The following is a 21162-nucleotide window of genomic DNA, read 5'->3' as shown; positions in this document are numbered from 1 at the left end:
AAAATTAAGTTATAGGTTCAATTCTTATTGAGGTCATTTATTTATTCTTTTTATTTTTCTATTTATTTTTTAATTTATATATCAAAATTACAGTGTAGTCTCTTACTATTTCTTATAATTATATTTTGATCCTCGTTTAAATATAAACTACATGAATTATAAAAAAAATATTTTGATCATTATTTAAATATAAATCAAATGAATTATAAAAAATATTATGCGTCGGTGCACTAGTCCTTTATTGAGATTGATGGGTCGTCAATAAATTCAAAATATCACACTTCTATTTTTGGACAATTTTAAAATTTGCTATAAAATCAATATATTTTATCATCTATTACAATTTTCTAATATTGATATAGTGAATTAATAAAAAATTATTCATAAAATCAAAACGTTGCATATATAAGTTTTTTTTTTGGGGGATGAAATACCTTTTAAATTTATAATCCAATGTTGATATACAGAATTATACAAAAATATTGAATCGTGGCTAATTTTCGTTTTAGACCCACAAGTGTTGGTGATAATGATAGAAAATGGTCCTTAAAAAAGATAAATATTTTATTTAAGTTATATTCTTAAAATATTAGGAATAATACTGTGATATGATTCGATAGAAATCTAGAATGGATTTAAAATTATAAGGATTCGCTAGGATTGTATCATAGTGGTTGCGACTGTGCGAGGGACACGGACAAGGGTTCGTGTCTCGCCCCGCGTTTTAATGCGTGTGTATATAGGCTTTTTTATCATTATCGATGGACTAAAGTGAAATTTGATAAATTATGAAAGGACTAAATTGATATTTGAATTGTTGAAATAAAAAAATAAAAATAAAATTATGTGTTGAAATTTAAAAAAACAAAAACAAAAAATAAAAGTGTAATATTAGTATAATATAAGAGTAAAATTGGAAGAAAATGTTGGTATGTGTTATTGATTGAAATTTATTATATACTAGTAAAAAATATACACGTGTTGTATGTGTTATTATTATTTTTAATGTAAAATATGGAGTGACTTGAGGAAGTTTTTAGTAGGGTAAGAATAATAATGATGAAATTAGGCAAAAAAATTTGTAAAACGGTCTCACGGGTCGTATTTTGTGAGACACATCTTTTATTTGGGTCATCCATGAAAAAATATTACTTTTTATGCTAAGAGTATTACTTTTTATTAGTGAATATCGGTAGGGTTGCTCTGTCTCACATATAAAAATTCGTGAGACCGTCTAACAATAAACTTACTCATAAAATTAAATATTTTGTGGTTTTCTAAAATAAAATAAAAATAAAAGGGAACCGGGTAAAACCTTTTCATCTATGTTTTTTAACAGTTTTTCAACTTAACCTTAGATATACGATTTTTTTACTTCAACGTCGATTTATCTTCTTCTTCGAATTTTCTTTTTCTTCGATTTCAGTCAGTGGGCTTCGTGTTTTTCTCTTTTTCTTTAGTGCTTATTTCTCACATTCTTCGATTTCGATCGGCAGGCTTTGCGATTTTTATCTGTAAGGTATTTGTAAGAAAGTTTACATAATTTATGTAAAAATTAATATGTATGCACACATCGTATATGTCCAATGGTACCAATATCTATTGACTATACTTTGAGGTCGTGTCTGTCAGAAATGATCGGTGAAGATTGTACTATATTGATACCCCCGGACCGGAGATGGGTCTGACCCACTCTCGGTAGCCCAAAAAGAGAGAACCCACAAAGGTATTCGGAAAGCCTCGGAAGGTCATCTTCGTGACAGAGCCCATCAAGAGGTCACTTCATTCACATGAAGCTGGTGGGAGGTCATCCGGGAGGTCCTCCAGACCGACCTCCCATATTCACAATCTCGTCGATCAGTGAGATGGCCGACCTCCACCGCCGACCTCACATGTCGACCTCCAAGAGCGGAGCCGAGCCGACCTCCCACAGGGTGCCACGTCGATTGGGAATGCTTTGGCCGACCTCCCACGCCGAGCTCCCAAGAAAATGAGATCCTTCGCGGGCTCATGTTTTTGAGAGTTCTTACCGACCTCCAAGAACGAAGCCGAGCCGACCTCCCTGAGGGTGCTTTCACGCCGATTGGGAATGCTTTGGCCGACCTCCCAAGAAAATGAGAACATTCGCGGGCTCATGCCTCTGAGATCTCTTACCTAGATATTAACGGGTAGCCCACAGAAATCAAGCCCAACAAAATCTAAACCAAATCTTGTACATAATCCAACCAAATCTTGTACAGAATATAACCAAATATTGCACAAGATTCTGAATATCTAAATCTAACAAATCAGGACTCTATCATCCTCTCGTCGATCAGTGAGATGGCCGACCTCCACGGCCGACCTCACATGGCCGACCTCCAAGAGCAAAGCCGAGCCGACCTCCCAGAGGGTGCTTTCACGCTGATTGGGAATGCTTTGGCCGACCTCCCACGCCGAGCTCCCAAGAAAATGAGGTCCTTCACGGGCTCATACCTCTAAGAGCTCTTACCGACCTCCAAGAGCGAAGCCGAGCCGACCTCCCAGAGGGTGCTTTCACGCCGATTGAGAATGCTTTGGCCGACCTCCCACGTCGAGCTCCCAAGAAAATGAGATCCTTCGCGGGCTTATGCCTCTGAGAGCTCTTACCTAGATATTAACGGGTAGCCCACAAAAATCAAGATCAACAAGATCTAAACCAAATCTTGTACAGAATCTAACCAAATCTTGTACAGAATCTAACCAAATCTTGCACAAGATTCTGAGGATCTAAATCTACCAAATCAGGACTCTATCATCCTCCTATAAATATCAGGTTTCGTTCATTGTTTTATTGATTCATATATTCATATTCTCTCAGCACACACATTACTCTCTCAGTTTTCTATTCTCTGACTTGAGCGTCGGAGGGGCTACGCCGGAACAACCTTCCAGCCCCTTCTAACGTTCTTGTTTGTGCCTCCAGATTCCGAAGGTCGATCCGAGCTCCCAAATCAAAGATCCAACCTCCCAGATACTTTTCAAAGGTCTGATCCGAGCTCTCCAAGTGAAGGTCCGACCTCTTAACTGCCATCCCGGATTTCAGCAACAATCAATATCTATCTATTTTATCGCATATATTATACATTTAGGTATCATTTGATCAGTGGTATGAAAAAAATAGTATAGAGACAAGTAACAATTGATTTTTGATATATATAATTTTGATATGTTGTAATCTATCGTATATATTTATGTGAGCATCGATAAGAAGACAATCACGTATCGATGTGCAATATATCATCATAATCTATTATGATATAATTGGCCACCAATAATAATCTCCTTTTGATTCTTTTGTAACCCTAAAATTTTTTTTTACTTCGTCTCACCTTTGTGTTTAATTGAATGTGATAAATTTTCAATTAATTTGATTGTACGATTCATCGTTTTTTTAGCTAAATATCTTTAATTTGTCTAAATGTTAAATTAGTATTCACAAGAGTAGGGATAGAGAATCATGTCGTACTTAAATAATTCTATCAACTTGGCAATAATAATCTCCTCTATGGCTTCCATCAACTTAAATACTCGATTTAAAAATCAATAATTGAACCGGATAATCATATTCGTCATCATACAAATTGTATTCGTCATCAGATGTGAACCAGGGAAGAAATATGGATTTCACATGCAAGAATAAATGTCGATAATAAAATATACGTATAGAACAATACCCTAAATTTGGCTAGGTTAATATCACAAATAGTGAAATATTGGGTGGTGACGATGAATCTGATAATGCCAATTGATTTCTTCCATTAGCATAAATGTGTGACGATGTTTATTATATTATAATTATAATAATGAAAAAAATGTCTAACTTAACCAGACCTAACCCTATCCAAAGAAATCAGAACATGGCAGATTTTATTTATCTATTTTAGGATTTTGTAATAAAATTAATTTAAGTTCATTGAACATAAAATCCTGAAGAGATTGGCATTAACTTGAACACTAAGTGGAGGCTAGTGGAAGACAATCAAGATTGGATCCCAATTATATTTATGACACTTTGAGACCCTCATCAAGCTGTCGGTACACTTTTGTTTATATATTTACATTTATATTACGACAAAAATTTGTATGAGATGATTTCACTGATCGTATTTTGTGAGATGAATCTCTTATTTGGGTCATTCATGAAAAATTATTATTTTTTATTGTGAATATCAGTTGGGTTGACCCATCTCCCAGATAAAGATTCGTGAGATCGTCTCACAAGAGGCCTACTAATATATATATATATATATATATATATATATATTAGATTAGATTGGATTTGTGTATATGTACTGATCAAATTTCGAACTCCAACCACATGTAAAGGCAAAGTTTTCATGTAATGAACCCGAGCAACGGTGAGTATTGGAAAATGCAAATATTTAACTCAAGATTTTATAAAATGATATCAAAACCGATATTTTGGTCTAGAACACGAAAAAAGATTACATATTTTTTTATTGACTATTGAATTTATGGACGTTATTATTTGATGTACATTGAGTAAACGTCGGAGTGGCGTATTACATATATACATATTTGTTTATATATATATATATATATATATGTAACACATTAATCTCGACTGCCTTGTTCGGTACGTTCAACTTTGACTCAACTATTTCAACCGGATATTAAATAAAATAGGGCTAGACCCTACCTTGAACATGAGTCGATTGAGCCCTGCCGACGAGGATACTCCATTGGATATTCGTCTTCTTTCAAGACCACATTTTCCTTTTTTCGGGGGAAAAAATCCACACATATCCTATACATTTCACGTTAAATTAAATTAATAACTCGTTCACAAAAACTCGCCTTTTCCATTTTATTTCTTAAACGTGTACTTCAATAGTATAAAACTGACTTTCCACGTGTGTGTGTGTGTGTGTGTGTATACCATTTTAATGATTTATTTTAATACATGTTTTAATTATTAAACATGTAAATATAACTTATTTTATTTATTACTTATTAGTAGGAAATTGATAATGATAGCGAAAAGATCTAAAAAATTTGAGAATTCGAGAACTTGGTGAGAATATAGAAAATAGATGAGCAACATACATGCTAAAATAATCCTTTATGGCAAATTTGTTAAGTGAAGGGAAAAAAACTTTTTCGTTGTTTCAATAAAAATAACCAAAATTTCTTTACTTTGAGGAATTGAAGTAAAATCTGAATAGAATACGATAAGAAATATTATTTAAAACAAGACATTCGGCCTAATTTTGAATAACACGAAAGTAAACATTAAAAAAATTTAGTATTGGGAAATATTAAAGACAAGAGACGGCAACATGAATAACAAAATGAGTTCCTTTGCTGAACAGCAAACACGACTGCAGCTAACAATGACGAAATCTTCAGAACAAGAAAGAAGCAAACAACATACAACGCATTTACCAGTGGGGGCAAAAGAATTTAAAACGATTCAAGCTGTTGCTTATTGAATTCTAATCTAAGAACAATTTTAAGCGACCACGTTGTAGCAGCAAACTTGACTCAATGCTTTGCAGTTAGATTATCCGGTTTAACCTGTTTATGAAGAGGGATACGCGGAGTTCTATGACTAGAAGATGGGTTTAGGGATTGGTGTAATGTCCTGTTCTCTCCTGGAGTTTCGGATCCTTTTTGGGATTTGGTTCGAGTATCGGGATTAGAATTCGGTTTTGAATGCTTTCCATCAGGAGCTGATAAGTGTGACAAGAATCTATGTATCATTTCGTAACTGGTAAATGTTATCACAGCAGATGGAGTTGTTCTCAGGAGATTAGTAGCACAACCTCGATAAAAACCAGGAACACCTTCTTTTCTTGATATCTTTTTAATGCAGTCGATGACGCCTGAGTACTGCAATTCAGAATTCCGAACCTGACCTTGTTCTTGTAACCTTGAACGTACTACCTGGTGGGGAGTTGAAGTGTTACAAAAGGGACATAACTGGGGGTCACATAACATCATTAAAAATAGCAAGAAACGGACCTTCCAAGAGAACAGATCAGCATGAAAACAAAATTGTGAAGGCAATTGAGAAATTTAGATCGACAGGCAAAAAGGGAGTCATACCTCATGAGGGTAAGTCAATAAAGAAGCAACTACTTTTGAGAATGACGAAGCAATGGCCACCTCCCCAGGGCTGAGCTTGTCACTGCTCTTATTTCCTTCAAATTTGGGGAAATTTTAAAAAATTGTTAGCAACAGCAGCAGTAGAAGCAGCAACATAAATATTCATAATCTTACCTCGTTTTGCCAAGTGGAATTTTATTCTTTCGTATGATGGGAACTGGATAGCAACATGACTGATCCCAGCAAGAGACGGTAGAAGGCCACTGCAAAAGAAATGGAAGGAAAATATTCATACACACAATTTACTGGCCATCTGGAAACTAACATTTCTTGTTTCCTTAAGATCATCAAAATTATTTTGTGCCAAGGAGCTTAACCAATAAAATTGAACATCACAAAAAATCGTTCTGAAAGACGATAACATTTGTTAAAATGTTTTGGTCACTGAGGTAAGCACTAACCTATACCATCCACGAAATCCTTCTTCGTGTACAATTCGTCTCAAAGCAGAAACTATACTCTTATAGGGAACCACATCTTGCCTCATTCCTTGTGTCTAAACAAAGAGATGAAGTTTAAATCAATTGAACCAAACTCAGAGATAAATGTATATTTATAATATCTGAAAAACATAGTGTAAGTTTACGCAGTCACTACCTAACGCAGTACATGCATGAAATATTAAATCAGCCGTCCTCAGAGATATCATATCAAAATTTCTATGCTTGAAAAAGGGTATTGTACCAAAAATTACCAATTATATAGATATTTTGGTGAATTACATATATCATAAGGTGATTTAGACTAAGCATAACTAGTTTTCAAAAACTTAAAAACAACCATTTTTAAATTTACCACTAAGCATGGAAAGATTCAAAGAACACAGAAATTCTCAAAATTTCTTATGCCATTCAGGTTAAAAGGACATTCCAACCTACCTGAAGTCTCGTCTTAACAACCCATAAAGGATTTGTCGCAATAGATGTTGCAGCACCCGCTCCCGAGGCGGCTATCACGTTTGATGTAATTGAAAGCTGGTCACTGCTACCCTCTGTATTTATGAAAGTTTAACAAGCATACATCTAAAGGTTAACATGAAAAAAATCAACAAGTTTTCACTTTTTTAAAAAGCTTTTGCGATCTACAGTAAGGACAGTTTTATATGTTAACCCAAAAAAAAAAGTACAACATAAAATATTTCCCAGTTATGCAAGTGGGAAAACCTACCATATGAATGGAGCAGCTCTTTGAGATGTCCATAAACTGTGAAGTAAACCTATAAAATATTTATATTTCATCATTGTGGAGGGCCGAGGGGGAAAAAGGATAAATGATGGATTTTCATGTGTTTCATCAACTAAAGAACACTGAAGCACTCCAAGTCTTTAGTACGAATGAAAACCAAAATTTGTAATGCATTTTTAAGATACATTGAAAAATAGTAGTTTGCTCATTTTGTGAATTGTAAAATCATGCAGAAAAGAAGTCTATTAGCTCTATTACAAGAAGGAAAGGCAATTAGCCTATTTGAGGGATAAAACACAAAAAACGTTAAAAATATTGCCACATACTGAACTTCACCATTCCAGTCATCATGAGATTAACATGGAAAGACGACCTTTTAAAAGGCAGCTCAACACATGCAACATGCGTTCATAGTAAAGGACTTTACTAACCAAGCTTTAAGATATACTAATAACCTATATATGGCAGGATTAATCACGTAAAATGTTTATTCTCACGGGGGCTTATATTTATAAATGAATCACGATAGGATACAATATCAAAAGGTTGAGGTGTTATTGATGAAGTTATGTCACATAATAATTATACGAAAATAGTGGCTATACATGAGTAGTTGAATAGCAGAGAGAAAAGATATGGTTCTGACTCACCAAATATAATTTATATTTTGAATAATTCATTTAAAACATAAAGTGTTGTGTTACTTGATATATTTTAAAAATAAACTGTGAGACCAAAAATGAGGGGTTTTGGTAGGAGAAAGCTCCACTTAAAAGCCTAATCGACCCAAGTAATAACCTTTTGATTGTGAAAGAAATCAGAATGTTGTCTAGATAAGTTGGAACCATACCAATCACCTGAGCAGAATTATTTGAAAATATACAAAGTAAAATGCAGAAAAATAACCCCAAAGGCAAATGTGTTTAATGCAGTACTCACAGCCCAATTTGGAAGTAATGCTGCTAGGGTTGGTGTAAGGCCACGGTAAAGTCCCCTGAAACCTTCGTTCCGGACAATGTTTTGCAGGAGTGTCATAATTACACTTCCTGATTGTTAGGAGGGAGATGACAAAAATTAGACACTTCCCTGGTACTGAAGCAGAGTGAAAAAAATGTGTAATCTAATCTAACAGAGCTTCATCCTTTTAGATACAGTGTCAATTGTCAAATGAACAAAGAGACTTAAAGGTTATGGTGCATAGCTATTCCTACTCCTGATTTCTTTTATAACTTAAGGGGATTATAACAAAAGCTCAATTTTTCCACGAGAAACATTGGAAACAATTCTAATAATAAGAAAATATGACGCAGGATGACGTAATTTGAGTAAAATAGTTTGATTGACACATGAAATCCATAGTATTCTTTGCCTATTTCAATTTGATCTCAATACCACATTCGGCGAGTCCAAGTATGTTCATGCAACAAAAGGATTCAATGCATATATAAAGTTTAATCATGGCCCAGAGGTAAGATTTATAAAATGTATGTGCTTCAAATTCGATATGAACCACGACTTATTATGCTTCACTTCACCTATTAAACTCACTTATGTACAAAAAGGAACTTACATTGCACCTATTTTCTTAAATTATCGAGAAATAGTGACCGAGTATTGGTACATGCATTATGAAGACAATGGGGGAAACCAAATGAAGTCCTCATAGCTATGTCGTTCAATCTCATGATGAAGTAACATAATGAGACACTGTCTTTCACCTCATCTAATTTATGCATAAGGTTGTGCTCAGATTATTAATGTCAATGGAGAGAGAATGCAAAAAGTAGTTAAGAAAATCCCTCACTTTCTTCATTCGAGCAAGTTAGAAATCAACACAAACAACACAATATGCTAAAACTGAAGAATAATTGTACACACATCCCACCCTAATTCTACCAAACTCAAGAGATCCAACATTTTCTAATCAGATAGTTTAAGATGCTGTAATATTAATACGCAAGCAAGCGATAACATTAACAACACATGGCACGCAATATTAAACCACTAAGCTTCGAAATACACCCCAATCACAAACACGAAACTCTTGCTTCTGAAAACCACAAGAGCACAAATAGGAAACAAAAATTTAATGAAAAAATCAGTTCCATCAATCTACTTCTGCAAAAGCTAAAAAGAGAATAGTCTGATCCCATCAGCACACGAACCTCTATGGCCAGAAGTATGAATTTCAGGCAGGACATGGACTTGGAGCCTCGTTTTAATCACGTCCAACGGGCACACAAAAGTTGCCGCGATAGCACCTGAACATCAAAAGAAAAACACAAATAACAAAACCCCAATGTAAAGAAAAAATCGTAATTTGGCCAAATCGCAGCAAATTACCAGCTGAGGCGCCGGCGGAGGCGTCATATAGGATCTCTTTGCAGCTCCGGCAGCCGCCCGCGGCGGCCATATCAATAATTACTTGGTTTTATAAATAATTTCCAAGGAGAAGAAAATCTACGCCACGGAATCAAAATCTGACTGAATTAAAAATTTCCAGGCGCATCGAGTTTAAATGCGCGCGTAATTATTGAAAATGTAACATTGGGTCCCCGATGAGTCGCGGACGGGATTGACACTTCAGTTGAATCGAACCTGTAACAAGTGCTTGCTTTTTTGACCCCGCGCGTATAGAAGATTCAGAATGTGACTCTTTGTTTTTTATTTTTAGAAAATATGTATTTCCATCTCTCTCAATTTATTAGTTATACTGAGATGTATTCAATTCAGAGTTTCGACGATTTTTAATGATTTTTTCAAATGATATATTTTTATAGAATTGATATATTTTTATTGACTTTTACAGAATCTCACATATTTATAAACAGATTTATGTGGATTCATGTAGATTTTTTTGTAAGATTTTTATAGACTTTTATGAATTTTTTTATAGAATTTTTAACTTTTATAATAACATATTATTTTTTTATTAATTTCTTTGAACCAATAATTAATTGACATATATAACATATTCAATTTGAAATAATTTTTTAATATTTATATTAATAAATAAATTTAATTATTTAAAAGTAAAATCATTTAAGGATCCTTACACGTGTATATATGTGAGTTTGTATGCATGTTTGTAAATTTTTTAAAATACATCAATTGATTAATCTGTAACCTTGTTTTTGAATTATAAATATAAATGTGAAAAAATATATTATTTAGCATTGTGTGGATATAATTTTGTATAAAATATCTACATATTAATTGAAAATGCTAAAAAGAATTTAAAAAATCATGGTTGTTGCGAGTCTATTCAATTATTAATAATTAAGCGACATTTTTTTTATCAACTTTTATTATTATTAAATATTACATTAATTTATATAAATCATCAATTAAAAATCACAAAATCAATTCTAAAATTCAAAATTTCCTATGATGTTAAAAAAAATTATTAAACGAACAATCAGTCAAAAATGAAAAATTTGAAAAAAAAAAGATGAAAATATATATAGAGATACACTTCGAAAATTTGAGAGAGTGATAAAAATAGATGAGATGAGAGAAGATAAGAAGAGAGGTGATGTGAAGCAACAGAGAGAGAAATAAATAGTTTGTGCATGAGTTAGAAGTTTTAAAAATCTATCCAAATCTTTGGGTTGAACCAAATACAATTTTTGAAAATTTATAGTTGTACCTTAGGCTTTAATGTTTGTATGTTAATGAATTCCATGAAATTATTAAAAGTCTATTGAAATTTGAATACCTATAGACTTTTATAGAGTTTTTAAAAGTCAATGTTGAATACTACTTGATTTTTTAAAACTCTATGAAAGTCTATTTTGAATATCACTAGACTTTTATAGAGTATGTAAAAGTCTTAATTGAATACATCCATAGTTTTAAAATCTACAAAGTCATTAAAAGTCAATAAATCTCCTATATTGGATACACCCCCTAAACCAACTTCTAAAAAAATTGAAAAATATATAATTTATGAGATCAAAAATATAATTTTCTCAAATATGCCTAATTACATGTTATATATATATCATCTATATAACAAATCATATATCAAACAAAAACAAAATGTTCATGCTGACGCTGATATGAGATAGTTTTCAGACGAATGTGCTTGACGCCTGACAGAGGTTTGGACATGTGACCTTACCTATTATTAACGTGAACATACGGTCATTAATTATATGTTGATTATTCTTATAATAGTCACGAATTTTGGTCATATATAAGATTACACAGGAAAAAGAATTTTTAACACATGTCAATTAAAAAAAAAATCAGTTATTGAAAAGTGAAAAAAAAAAAGAATATTACAAAGCATTTTGTCTCATGTTTAAGAAATCGAAAAGTAATGCCTTCATATTATATATTTATTACACCTTCAAATTTCTTAGTTAGGTTTCAGAAAAGGTACACGTATATATAGTGAGGTGTTCGGTGGCAAAATGATACAGAGAAGCTACGAACGCTGGTGTGTAGCTAACCAGATTCGGGCTGGATCCATCGAATTCGACCACTGGCAAGCCCATATTCAAATTGTATTTAATTTGTGGTTCCTAACAAGAGATGGGCTTCTGTTATTTTTCACTTGGGCTGGAAACCTTCCCCAATCCCAATTTCCTCATAAGCAACGGTTAATTATTGGAAATTAACAATTATTTATCTATTCTATCTGTTAAAGTGAGGACATTATAGTAACAACTTAAAGAACAAATACCAAAATAGTACATTTTTGCTACAAATTATGTGACATTACAGAAATCAAAAACAAAAATGCAGTGTTCGTTTAAGAAATCAATCGAATACATTATAGTAAAAGGTATTTTAGGCAAATCCAAAATTATATCATGACCTGGTGTGTAGTCAAAAAATATTTTGACCTTGGGTTGGCTGATGTGATAAACCAAGAAAATTTTTTAAACTAACAATTTTTGAAGTCGTTGATATTGTTATTCTAATTTGGTTCATTAGTACTCCGTAACATATTGATGTGGCCCTTTAATATAGCTTGTCTAATTGCATATCTTTTATTGACAGGATATTGTCCCATTAAAGTACATTTGACCGGTTCTAGTTGAACAAAACCACTAACTATCGCTATCAACTCTTTGATACTTGGTGAGATGTCTATCATAATTCGAAATCTCAACATTAGTTGAAGAATGATGCTCACTGGTCGATGTACTAAGTTTTTGTTTAAAAAATGAAAATTTATATTTAAAAAAAACAGACATATTAAGTGTAAGGTGGTGTTGTTTGACAGATGAACGTTAATATAAGAACAGTAGTGTAGCGTTGTGAATTTGTGTTTTATCAGAAGTAAGTGTTGTGTCAAATGTTATAACATTTAAGACAACATGCAGCGGAATATTAAAGTTTGTACCATAAATTGACTTTAAATAATTAGATAGACAAGATTAAATATGCACAAGTATAAATACTTTATACTTTATACTTGTACGGTGCCTCATGACGAAAATTAATCACTAGAAAACCGAAACGTTTACGAAAATATATCACTAGTGATCTTCACAAAAATCAATTTCCTCGACACTTTGAGAAAATAAATGCTTTCTAAAAATCAAACAACCTAGAATAAAACTTATTAAAGAAAGCAAAACTCGATGCCAAAAATTTGGAGCAACGAAAAACACACTCTTCAGCCAACACTTGCACGCATGTTGTCTGAAGTGTCTCCAACAATCACGACAACATGTGCAATGACATTCTTCACAGCAGCAGCAACGTTGATAATAATTTTCTCTGAAATTCTACGATGTGTGAAAGTGTGCGTATAATTGATCGAGAGGAAGAGCCGCACATCAATATCCTTGTTCTCTTGTTTATAGACATTCTCATCTATCTAGCAAATCTGTAAGATAAGGAAGTTAAAAGTTTAATTAGAAAACATACCATATCATGATAATATTTGCACAATTATCTCATTATCTAGAAAGTCAAAATCTCATTAAATATTATACACAATCAAATCAATAAAAAAAATAATATTAAAGAAATTATTTAAGATAAAAAATTATATCTATTAAATAAAAAAATATATTTCCCTTGATTAAGCATTGAAAAAAGTTATTGTTGTGAACGAAATGTGTACGTGTGAGATGGTGAAATAATAATAATTATTATTTTATTTAAAATTCTCATGGTAATTACATTTAATTTTAACCATTTTTTGTTTAAAAAGTGTAAATTTCGCATGAAGTCCCCGACTCCTACAACCCATAAAGGCCTCGAATATATTTTTGACCGGAAAATAAATTCATGGCTCGTTAAAAGTACGAAAAAGAAGTAAATTACCAGTCTTTAAATCATGAGATTAACTCATTTTAAACCCAAAAAAAAAGAAAATAAAAGAAAAAGTAAAGCCATAATTTGAAATAGTACGACATTCAATGTTAAAATAATCATAAATCATACAATCTTAACTTTGTCTCTTTTGTCGTTAGACCAAATGATGGACCCTCGCTTATCACGATGTATATTTTACAATATTTAAATCCCATTCAACGTTAATGATGCTGCACTTGTACTTGCCATTACCAACTTTATTGCATTTTAATTCGCTCTCTTCTTACAATTGCCCATGCATGGAGGATCCCATATCTGTTGGATGAAGTACTGATCGTGTTCGTGAAGCATAATTTCGTATATCATGACAAGTTTCGTATCACACGAGGATAAATAAATAAATAAATGATATTAATAACATAATTATTTTTAAATCAAAATAGGGATATGACCATGGTTAACTTTTGCAATCAAATAAGAACGGCGGCCATTGATGAGATCCGAGTGAATCAGGTGAGCAGAGTCGAGGCAATTCCTTCGGATTTGATAAGAGTCGTGTTTAAGGAAAATGAGCAAGGATGTATATCTTGTGGTGAAGGTATATCTCTGTACAATATGACTGCAACTGTAACCTGCAAACAAGGAAATGAACTCGTGAATGGGCGCCGGGGGTGTCCGACGTAACCACTCTGATGCTTAAGTCAGCAGGTGAAGATCAATGATAAATGTAATATATGTGAAGATATATATGAATGCCAAGAGCTTAGAAGAAGAATGTCCGAATTTTGTCAAATGTAAAACATATCTGCTATTTATAGTTGGAAAGAAAGTAATTAGTATCTTGTTTTCAGTGTCTACTTGCCACTTGTAATTTTAGATGTTGACTTCCTGTCACGCCGTCCTACTTTTTAATCGTGTCACATCAATATGATTTTTTCAGGAACGCTTATCGATGTAAAATTTTACCTGCTCTTGCACTAGAGTGCGGCACTGTTATCGAGGAACCCGGGTAGAAATCATCCGAGAACTTATATGAGAGCTCGAGCTTCCGGTAGTCTGGGGAGAAGATGTCTCGGGCATCCACCTGCCCGACTTCAGAAGAATTCATCCTACAGATTGACCCTAATTTGAGATATCAATTTAATATATCGGATCATCCATGACTCGAACTCTTACGTGGGTATCACCAGCCATGCTTATCATTCTTAAGAAACATTTGCAAGCATCCGAATTGTTTTTCTCTATAAGATGATGGATTTTAATCTATTAGCAGAATCATGGATTATCTCCTCTAACAAATAATTTAATATAATAATTAGATCATCATATGATTTAGAAAACTAAGAATGAAAAAGATTTCGAAATATTATTGTCCGAAGACAAGAAATCGAGTTATCATAGCTTCATGTGTTGCTTTCAGGTTTCGAGGATTCCTAAAGATTTAGTATGGGACACTAACAAAATCATTGGATCTTTATCATTTCATGGCCTCTATGACGTGCTAAAGTTACATGTATGTTATGTTTGATTCAATGGCCAGAAGACCCATCTTATCAATCAATATTTTTTTTTAGCGAACCGAAGATGTCTCGCAAAATATAACACGATTTATAAATTATAACGAAGATTTATCTAATATGTACATCGAAAATTATATATGCGGATTACGTTGTCACAAATATGTTCCTATTTTTCCTAAAAACATTTAATCTCAAAATATTTTTCTACATTAATTTGTAAATAATTAACTACACGTTTTATCTAACTAGCATGATTTTCATATTATAGACTTAGAATTTATCCGATACAATAAAAACAACTACGGATTCTTATGTTATAAAAAAAATTTCAACAAGCTGTATAATTTGAACACATATAAATACATATATTTTATTATATTTTTAGAGTGTATATATGTATGTATATACGGATAGATATTTAAAAATTAGTTAAATTTACATATAAAATAAGTTAAAAGGCCCTCACAATTATTTAATAATTTACTGCCTCGTCCCTGTGAATATGTAAAAATAATGTGTATATATTAAATTAATTATTGGTTTTTTATAGTTTGTAGTTTATTTTATTTATGTGTATATTATATAATAAGTAATAATATACGTCTGCAACTGCTCTGAAGAAAACAATAATTACCACACCTGATATTTACACGATATATAAATGAGCATTATTGCCAGCTTTATTCCGTTCAGTCACAGGCGCACCTCCCTCTTCGTGGTCCCAACATAATTGTACTTTTGGGACAATTTTACCCTTTTTTAAAAAAAATTCCAACAACACTTGGCATTAAGTTCACGCACCACATTGGATCCCCTAGTGCCACTGTCTCCTGCCAAGCCTCGGGGATATGACTCAGAGATTTGTGTAGTGTTTGCTCTAACCAGGAGATCTAATTAACGTGGATCACTTGAGCACATACATCAACATCATTATTGGATAAAAAAAGATCTCATGCAAGACTACGCGATCTAACGACTCTACAGTGTGCATGATATAACATATTATCATTCGATTTCAATTATTTTCAATTCATTCTCAAATTTATTCGATCACATCATATATTTTCGACTCCCGGCCCTCCATTTCGCACCCATAATATTGAGAATATACAAACAAATAAATTGCATCCTAATTTAGTAAAGGAAAGACATACGAGAATAGAATGGATTTGATAGTTTTTTGTTTTTTGAAGGTTAGAGTGAAGTGCAGCACAAGTCCTATATGTTTTCATAGTGAGGTCGGTGATCCAAAGGTTGTACTCGCAAAAATGGATTGACAGTATCTTCTCCCAACCCTACGACATTGAATACCAGTACGACCAGCTTATGGGTTATAGTATGGGTTACAGACTTCGAGTAGGTCTTTTGTGAAACGGTCTCACGAATATCTATCTGTGAGATAGATTAACCCTATCGATATTCAATATAAAAAATAATATTCTTAGCATAAAAGTAATACTTTTTCATGGATGACTCAAATAAGAGATCTGTCTCACAAAATATGACTCGTGAGATCGTTTCACACAAGTTTTTGCTTTAAGCTTTTCATGTTTAAACGTTGAAGAAAAAAATTCTGATTTGATTAATTCCCATCTAATTGATTATTTCCAAAAATTATGTATTAATATTTTTTAAAAAAATCGATTAATTTGTCGATTCGATCCTATTTTAATCATTTTTTTCTAAATTGAATTATTTTGTTATTTATAGATTCATCAGGTTGAGTTTTGTAAAAAATTCATATATTATTTTTTTTTACAGCAAAACTTGTAATTTTATTGAGAAAGATCAAGATTGACTAGCCATAGAGGGAACTCGCCATTCTTCCGGACAAATGATGAGTGGGAGCAAGAAGAAAAATGAGCAATACTATGAGCCACATTATTAGCCAATCTATTCTCATAAGTAAGACTTGACGCTACCGGCTTCTGTACCAGATCTTTGATTACCGGAGCCCGTAATCCTACATAGCTAATGTCATCCTTAAAGGTCGTGACTGTTTACACTGTCAATAAAGAATCTGTTGTAACTTGGACATCATGGATTTGTTTGTCATATAATAACTTGATATCTGCATGAACTGCCTCTAATTCTTCCATAAGCACTGAGGTGGGTTTCAAAATTTGTTTTCCAAAGACCAGGAGTAGTCTACCTTGATTATCTCGTAGTGCTCCACCTATACTATCAATGGAATAAAATAAAATTGAAAAAAATTGTCAATGGAATAATATTTAGTTTTTTTTAAAAAAAAAATTAAAGGGCCGACTTTATTTCTTCTTCACTCATCTCACTTTCCAGTGTTCACCCCTCTTTCTGTTTCACATATACACACAAAATCACGCATCATTGGCAACAATGGCAGCAGGAAAACCAAACCCTTTAATGGCCACGGCCTTCTTCCTCCTGTTTTACTGTGCCGCCGCAGTGGGAAATTCCGACATCCAATCCCTTCTTCGCTTTAAATCCATTGCTGACCCCAACGGCGCTGTTCTGACCTCCTGGAACTCTTCGACCGACCCATGCACGAGGTCATGGGTTGGGGTTTCGTGCCTTCGTAACCGGGTTACCCATTTGGTCCTTGAGAACTTCGACTTCAACGGCACCTTCCCGCATTCCCTCACTCTTTTGACTCAGCTCCGGGTTCTGAGCTTGAAGGAAAACGGGTTCTCGGGTTCCATTCCGGATCTTTCGAGCCTAACAAGTCTTAAACTGCTCTTCGTTTCTCACAACAAGTTCTCTGGCGAGTTCCCGGTTTCAGTTGCCTTGCTCACGAAACTATATCGCCTCGATCTGTCTTACAACGATTTTTCGGGTGGTATTCCTTTGGGCTTAAACCGGTTGACGCATTTGCTGACGTTGAAGCTGGAAGAAAACTTGTTCACGGGTCCTATTTCTGGTTTGAACCTGCCGAATCTGCAGGATTTTAACGTTTCCGGTAATAGGCTAACGGGTGAGATTCCCGTTTCTCTGGCCGGTTTTCCGGCATCATCGTTTTCGAATAACCCCGCTCTTTGTGGGCCTCCGTTGAAGAAATGTAAAGTGGTCTCCAGCGACCCAAGCCGCCCCGGCGGGGCAATGGCGTCGCCGCTGAGCCCGAGGACGACGGTGGCGTCATCTCCAACAGCAATGCCGATGGAAACTAGGCCACCTGTTAAATCTAGAAATAGTCATCGGAACAAAATCAGCTCGTTGGCCATAATAGCCATAATACTCGGCGATGTTTTGGTTCTGGGATTGGTTTCATTGCTTTTGTACTGCTATTTCTGGCGAAATCATTCACACAAACTGCTAGCGGGAAAGAATAGTGGGTCGGACGCGGAGAAAATAGTGTACTCCTCGAGTCCATACCCAAATTCTACACAGCAGGGGAACGAGAGGGGCAAAATGGTGTTCTTTGACGGAGAAAGGAGGTTTGAACTGGAGGATTTACTGCGGGCTTCAGCCGAAATGCTAGGGAAAGGCGGATTCGGGACAGCTTATAAGGCTATACTGGATGATGGAAATGTAATGGCAGTGAAGAGATTGAAAGATTTGAATGTGAATGGGAAGAAGGAATTTGAACAGCAAATGGAGATTCTGGGGAGGCTTAGGCATTCAAATTTGGTGAGCTTGAAGGCTTACTATTTTGCTCGGGATGAGAAGTTGCTTGTTTATGATTACATGCCCAATGGAAACTTGTTTTGGTTACTCCATGGTAAGTTTTTCAACCTCTCATATGTACGGATTTTTAATAAATTTTGTTGAGAAATTTGTATGTATAGATTATAATGTAACTTGCCCGAGTTGGTGAAAATGCAATTGAGCTCTCTCGGTTGAATTCTACTAGACCTGCTTTGCTTTCAGTCATTTGGAGGAAGATGATGGTTATCTTTCAAACTCGTCGGAGACGAAGAAAAATTTTTTGTACCTTTTGAATTGATCATAATAGTTAGGCTCTTGGTATTATGAAGTCGTGATCTTGATACATATGGGTCATGGGAGTTGATAACGCTACTTGATATGATATGTTTTTCATTTCTCTCTCATGTTCTTGAAATTGGCTTTACAAGATACTTTGTAATTGCTACACAGTGTTATGTTATGTTTCAGTCTATATGCTTTGGACTCAAAATGTATCAAAAAATATCCTATTATTAGCCTGAACAGTATGCATATTTCTGTAGGAAAAAGTTAAAAAATTGATTGAGGGGTTAGGTGTCTCTGTTTATGTTGTTTAGCTATTCTTGTTCTTTTTTCATGGTATATTATAAGGTCAATGTTCCACTTTATTGGGCATTGTGGTCTTTTCTGATACCTTTGATAGCTGAATCTTGCCTTATTCTTGGAAACCTCTGCTGTTTGATTCGCCCCCTACGGAACAAGTGAGGCAAGCATTTTAATCTGTTTCAAAATTACACGATACCTGTGTCTGCCTGGGCTTGCCTGAAATGCCATTCCTGGTAGCCGTGGTCAGTGATTTGGGCCTTTGGGGTTTTTATTGGACAATAGAGGATACCGTGCATATTTATTGTTTGCACAACCCCTATAATTATTATCCACAATTCTCAGGCCGTTTGTTCTCATGCTTTCTAATGTGGTCGGATATCCCAAGAACCATGTCGCAGCCGTTAATATGTAATAAATGAGATACCTTGATTCATCACACATCAAATTTTTTTTGTGAATGTTTACAGGCAACAGAGGGCCCGGAAGAACACCATTAGACTGGACCACAAGATTAAAGATAGCAGCTGGAGCAGCTCGAGGGCTGGCCTTCATTCATAACCCATGCAAATCCCTTAAACTTACACACGGTAACATCAAATCTACAAACATTCTTATCGACAAAGCTGGTAACGCCAGAGTATCCGATTTTGGCCTCTCTGTCTTTGCCTCACCTTCTCTGGTCCCAAAATCCAATGGGTACCGTGCCCCGGAAGCAGTTCTTGATGGTCGTAAACTAACCCAAAAATCTGATGTTTATTCATTTGGAGTACTGTTGTTAGAGCTGCTGACTGGAAAATCCCCCTCAGCTGTTGAAAATAATGGTCCTGCCTCGGGTTACAATGGAGTTATTGATTTACCGAGGTGGGTTCAGTCTGTTGTGAGAGAAGAATGGACGGCTGAGGTGTTCGATTTGGAGCTTATGAGGTATAAAGACATAGAAGAAGAAATGGTGGGGCTGTTGCAGATAGCGTTGTCTTGTACTCAAGCTACGCCGGATCAAAGGCCGAAGATGAACTACGTGTTGAAAATGATAGAAGAGTTAAGGGGATTGGAGGTGTCTCCTCATGAAAATCTTGATTCGGTTTCAGAATCGCCCTCGGTTTCTGAAGACACATGCAGAGCGAGCGAATGAACTATCAATGCTTTAGCCAGAGAACTTGTTTCCATTGGTTTGGTGCCGGGTTTTGTGTATTTACTTTGTTTAGATCTGATGTGTAGTTGCATTTGGTTCAGAACTAGGAAAAGATGTTGATTTTAACTTGTTCTATCAAAATTTTTGCACTAATTTGATATATGATACGTGAGAAAAATGCAGTCAGCATACCAAAATCTATAATTAATAAAGTAATACTTGGTGTTGAATCAATTACGTAATTGGTAGTAGGAGTGAGTTCCCAAAACTATAATAATCATAATAATAATATATTATAGTATAAAATACAACCTAAATATTTTAAGATGATTTTTTCAGACTATGTTTTACATTATGAGTAAGTTTTTTGTGAGACGGTGTCATGAATCTTTATCTGTGAGACGTGTCAACTATACCGATATTCACAATAAATAATAATACTCTTAGCATAAAAATTAATATTTTTTCATGGATGACCCAAATAAGATATTCGTATCATAAAATACGATCCTTGAGACCGTTTCACACGAATTTTTAACTTGCGATTATAACTCATCCACATAAATAACAATTAAATTCCAATAAAACAAAATATATTTCAAAAACTCCCAACAAAAGCAAAGGAAACATAGTTAGTATCGTAAAATTAGACAAAACAGAGAGTAGATAATATTTATTCCGATATTATTA

At 34.1% G+C, this 21162-nt stretch overlaps 2 protein-coding genes across 2 annotated transcripts; one reads left to right on the top strand and one right to left on the bottom strand.

Annotated features, from left to right (window-relative positions):
- Window positions 1-5326: 5326 nt before the first annotated feature.
- On the bottom strand, window positions 5327-9982 carry LOC142555347 (nicotinamide adenine dinucleotide transporter 1, chloroplastic-like). The gene is made up of 9 exons (XM_075666173.1): window positions 9679-9982; window positions 9501-9596; window positions 8275-8381; window positions 7318-7366; window positions 7029-7141; window positions 6552-6646; window positions 6265-6353; window positions 6091-6185; window positions 5327-5928 (listed from the first exon to the last, which is right to left on the bottom strand). Exons 1-9 carry the CDS (start codon window positions 9746-9748, stop codon window positions 5527-5529), a joined length of 1116 nt encoding a protein of 371 aa, XP_075522288.1. The 5' UTR covers window positions 9749-9982; the 3' UTR covers window positions 5327-5526.
- A 7427-nt stretch (window positions 9983-17409) lies between these two features.
- On the top strand, window positions 17410-20654 carry LOC142555346 (putative leucine-rich repeat receptor-like protein kinase At1g68400). Its single transcript, XM_075666172.1, has 2 exons — window positions 17410-18828; window positions 19808-20654. The coding sequence occupies exons 1-2, from the start codon at window positions 17490-17492 to the stop codon at window positions 20470-20472; spliced, it is 2004 nt and encodes a 667-aa protein (XP_075522287.1). The 5' UTR covers window positions 17410-17489; the 3' UTR covers window positions 20473-20654.
- Window positions 20655-21162: the final 508 nt, after the last annotated feature.

The sequence above is a fragment of the Primulina tabacum genome, chromosome 9, assembly GCF_025594145.1.
Source record: "Primulina tabacum isolate GXHZ01 chromosome 9, ASM2559414v2, whole genome shotgun sequence".
In the NCBI taxonomy this organism is placed as follows: domain Eukaryota; kingdom Viridiplantae; phylum Streptophyta; class Magnoliopsida; order Lamiales; family Gesneriaceae; genus Primulina; species Primulina tabacum.
The sequence above is the reverse complement of the archived record's forward strand: the minus strand, read 5'-3'. Positions and strand labels throughout refer to the sequence as shown.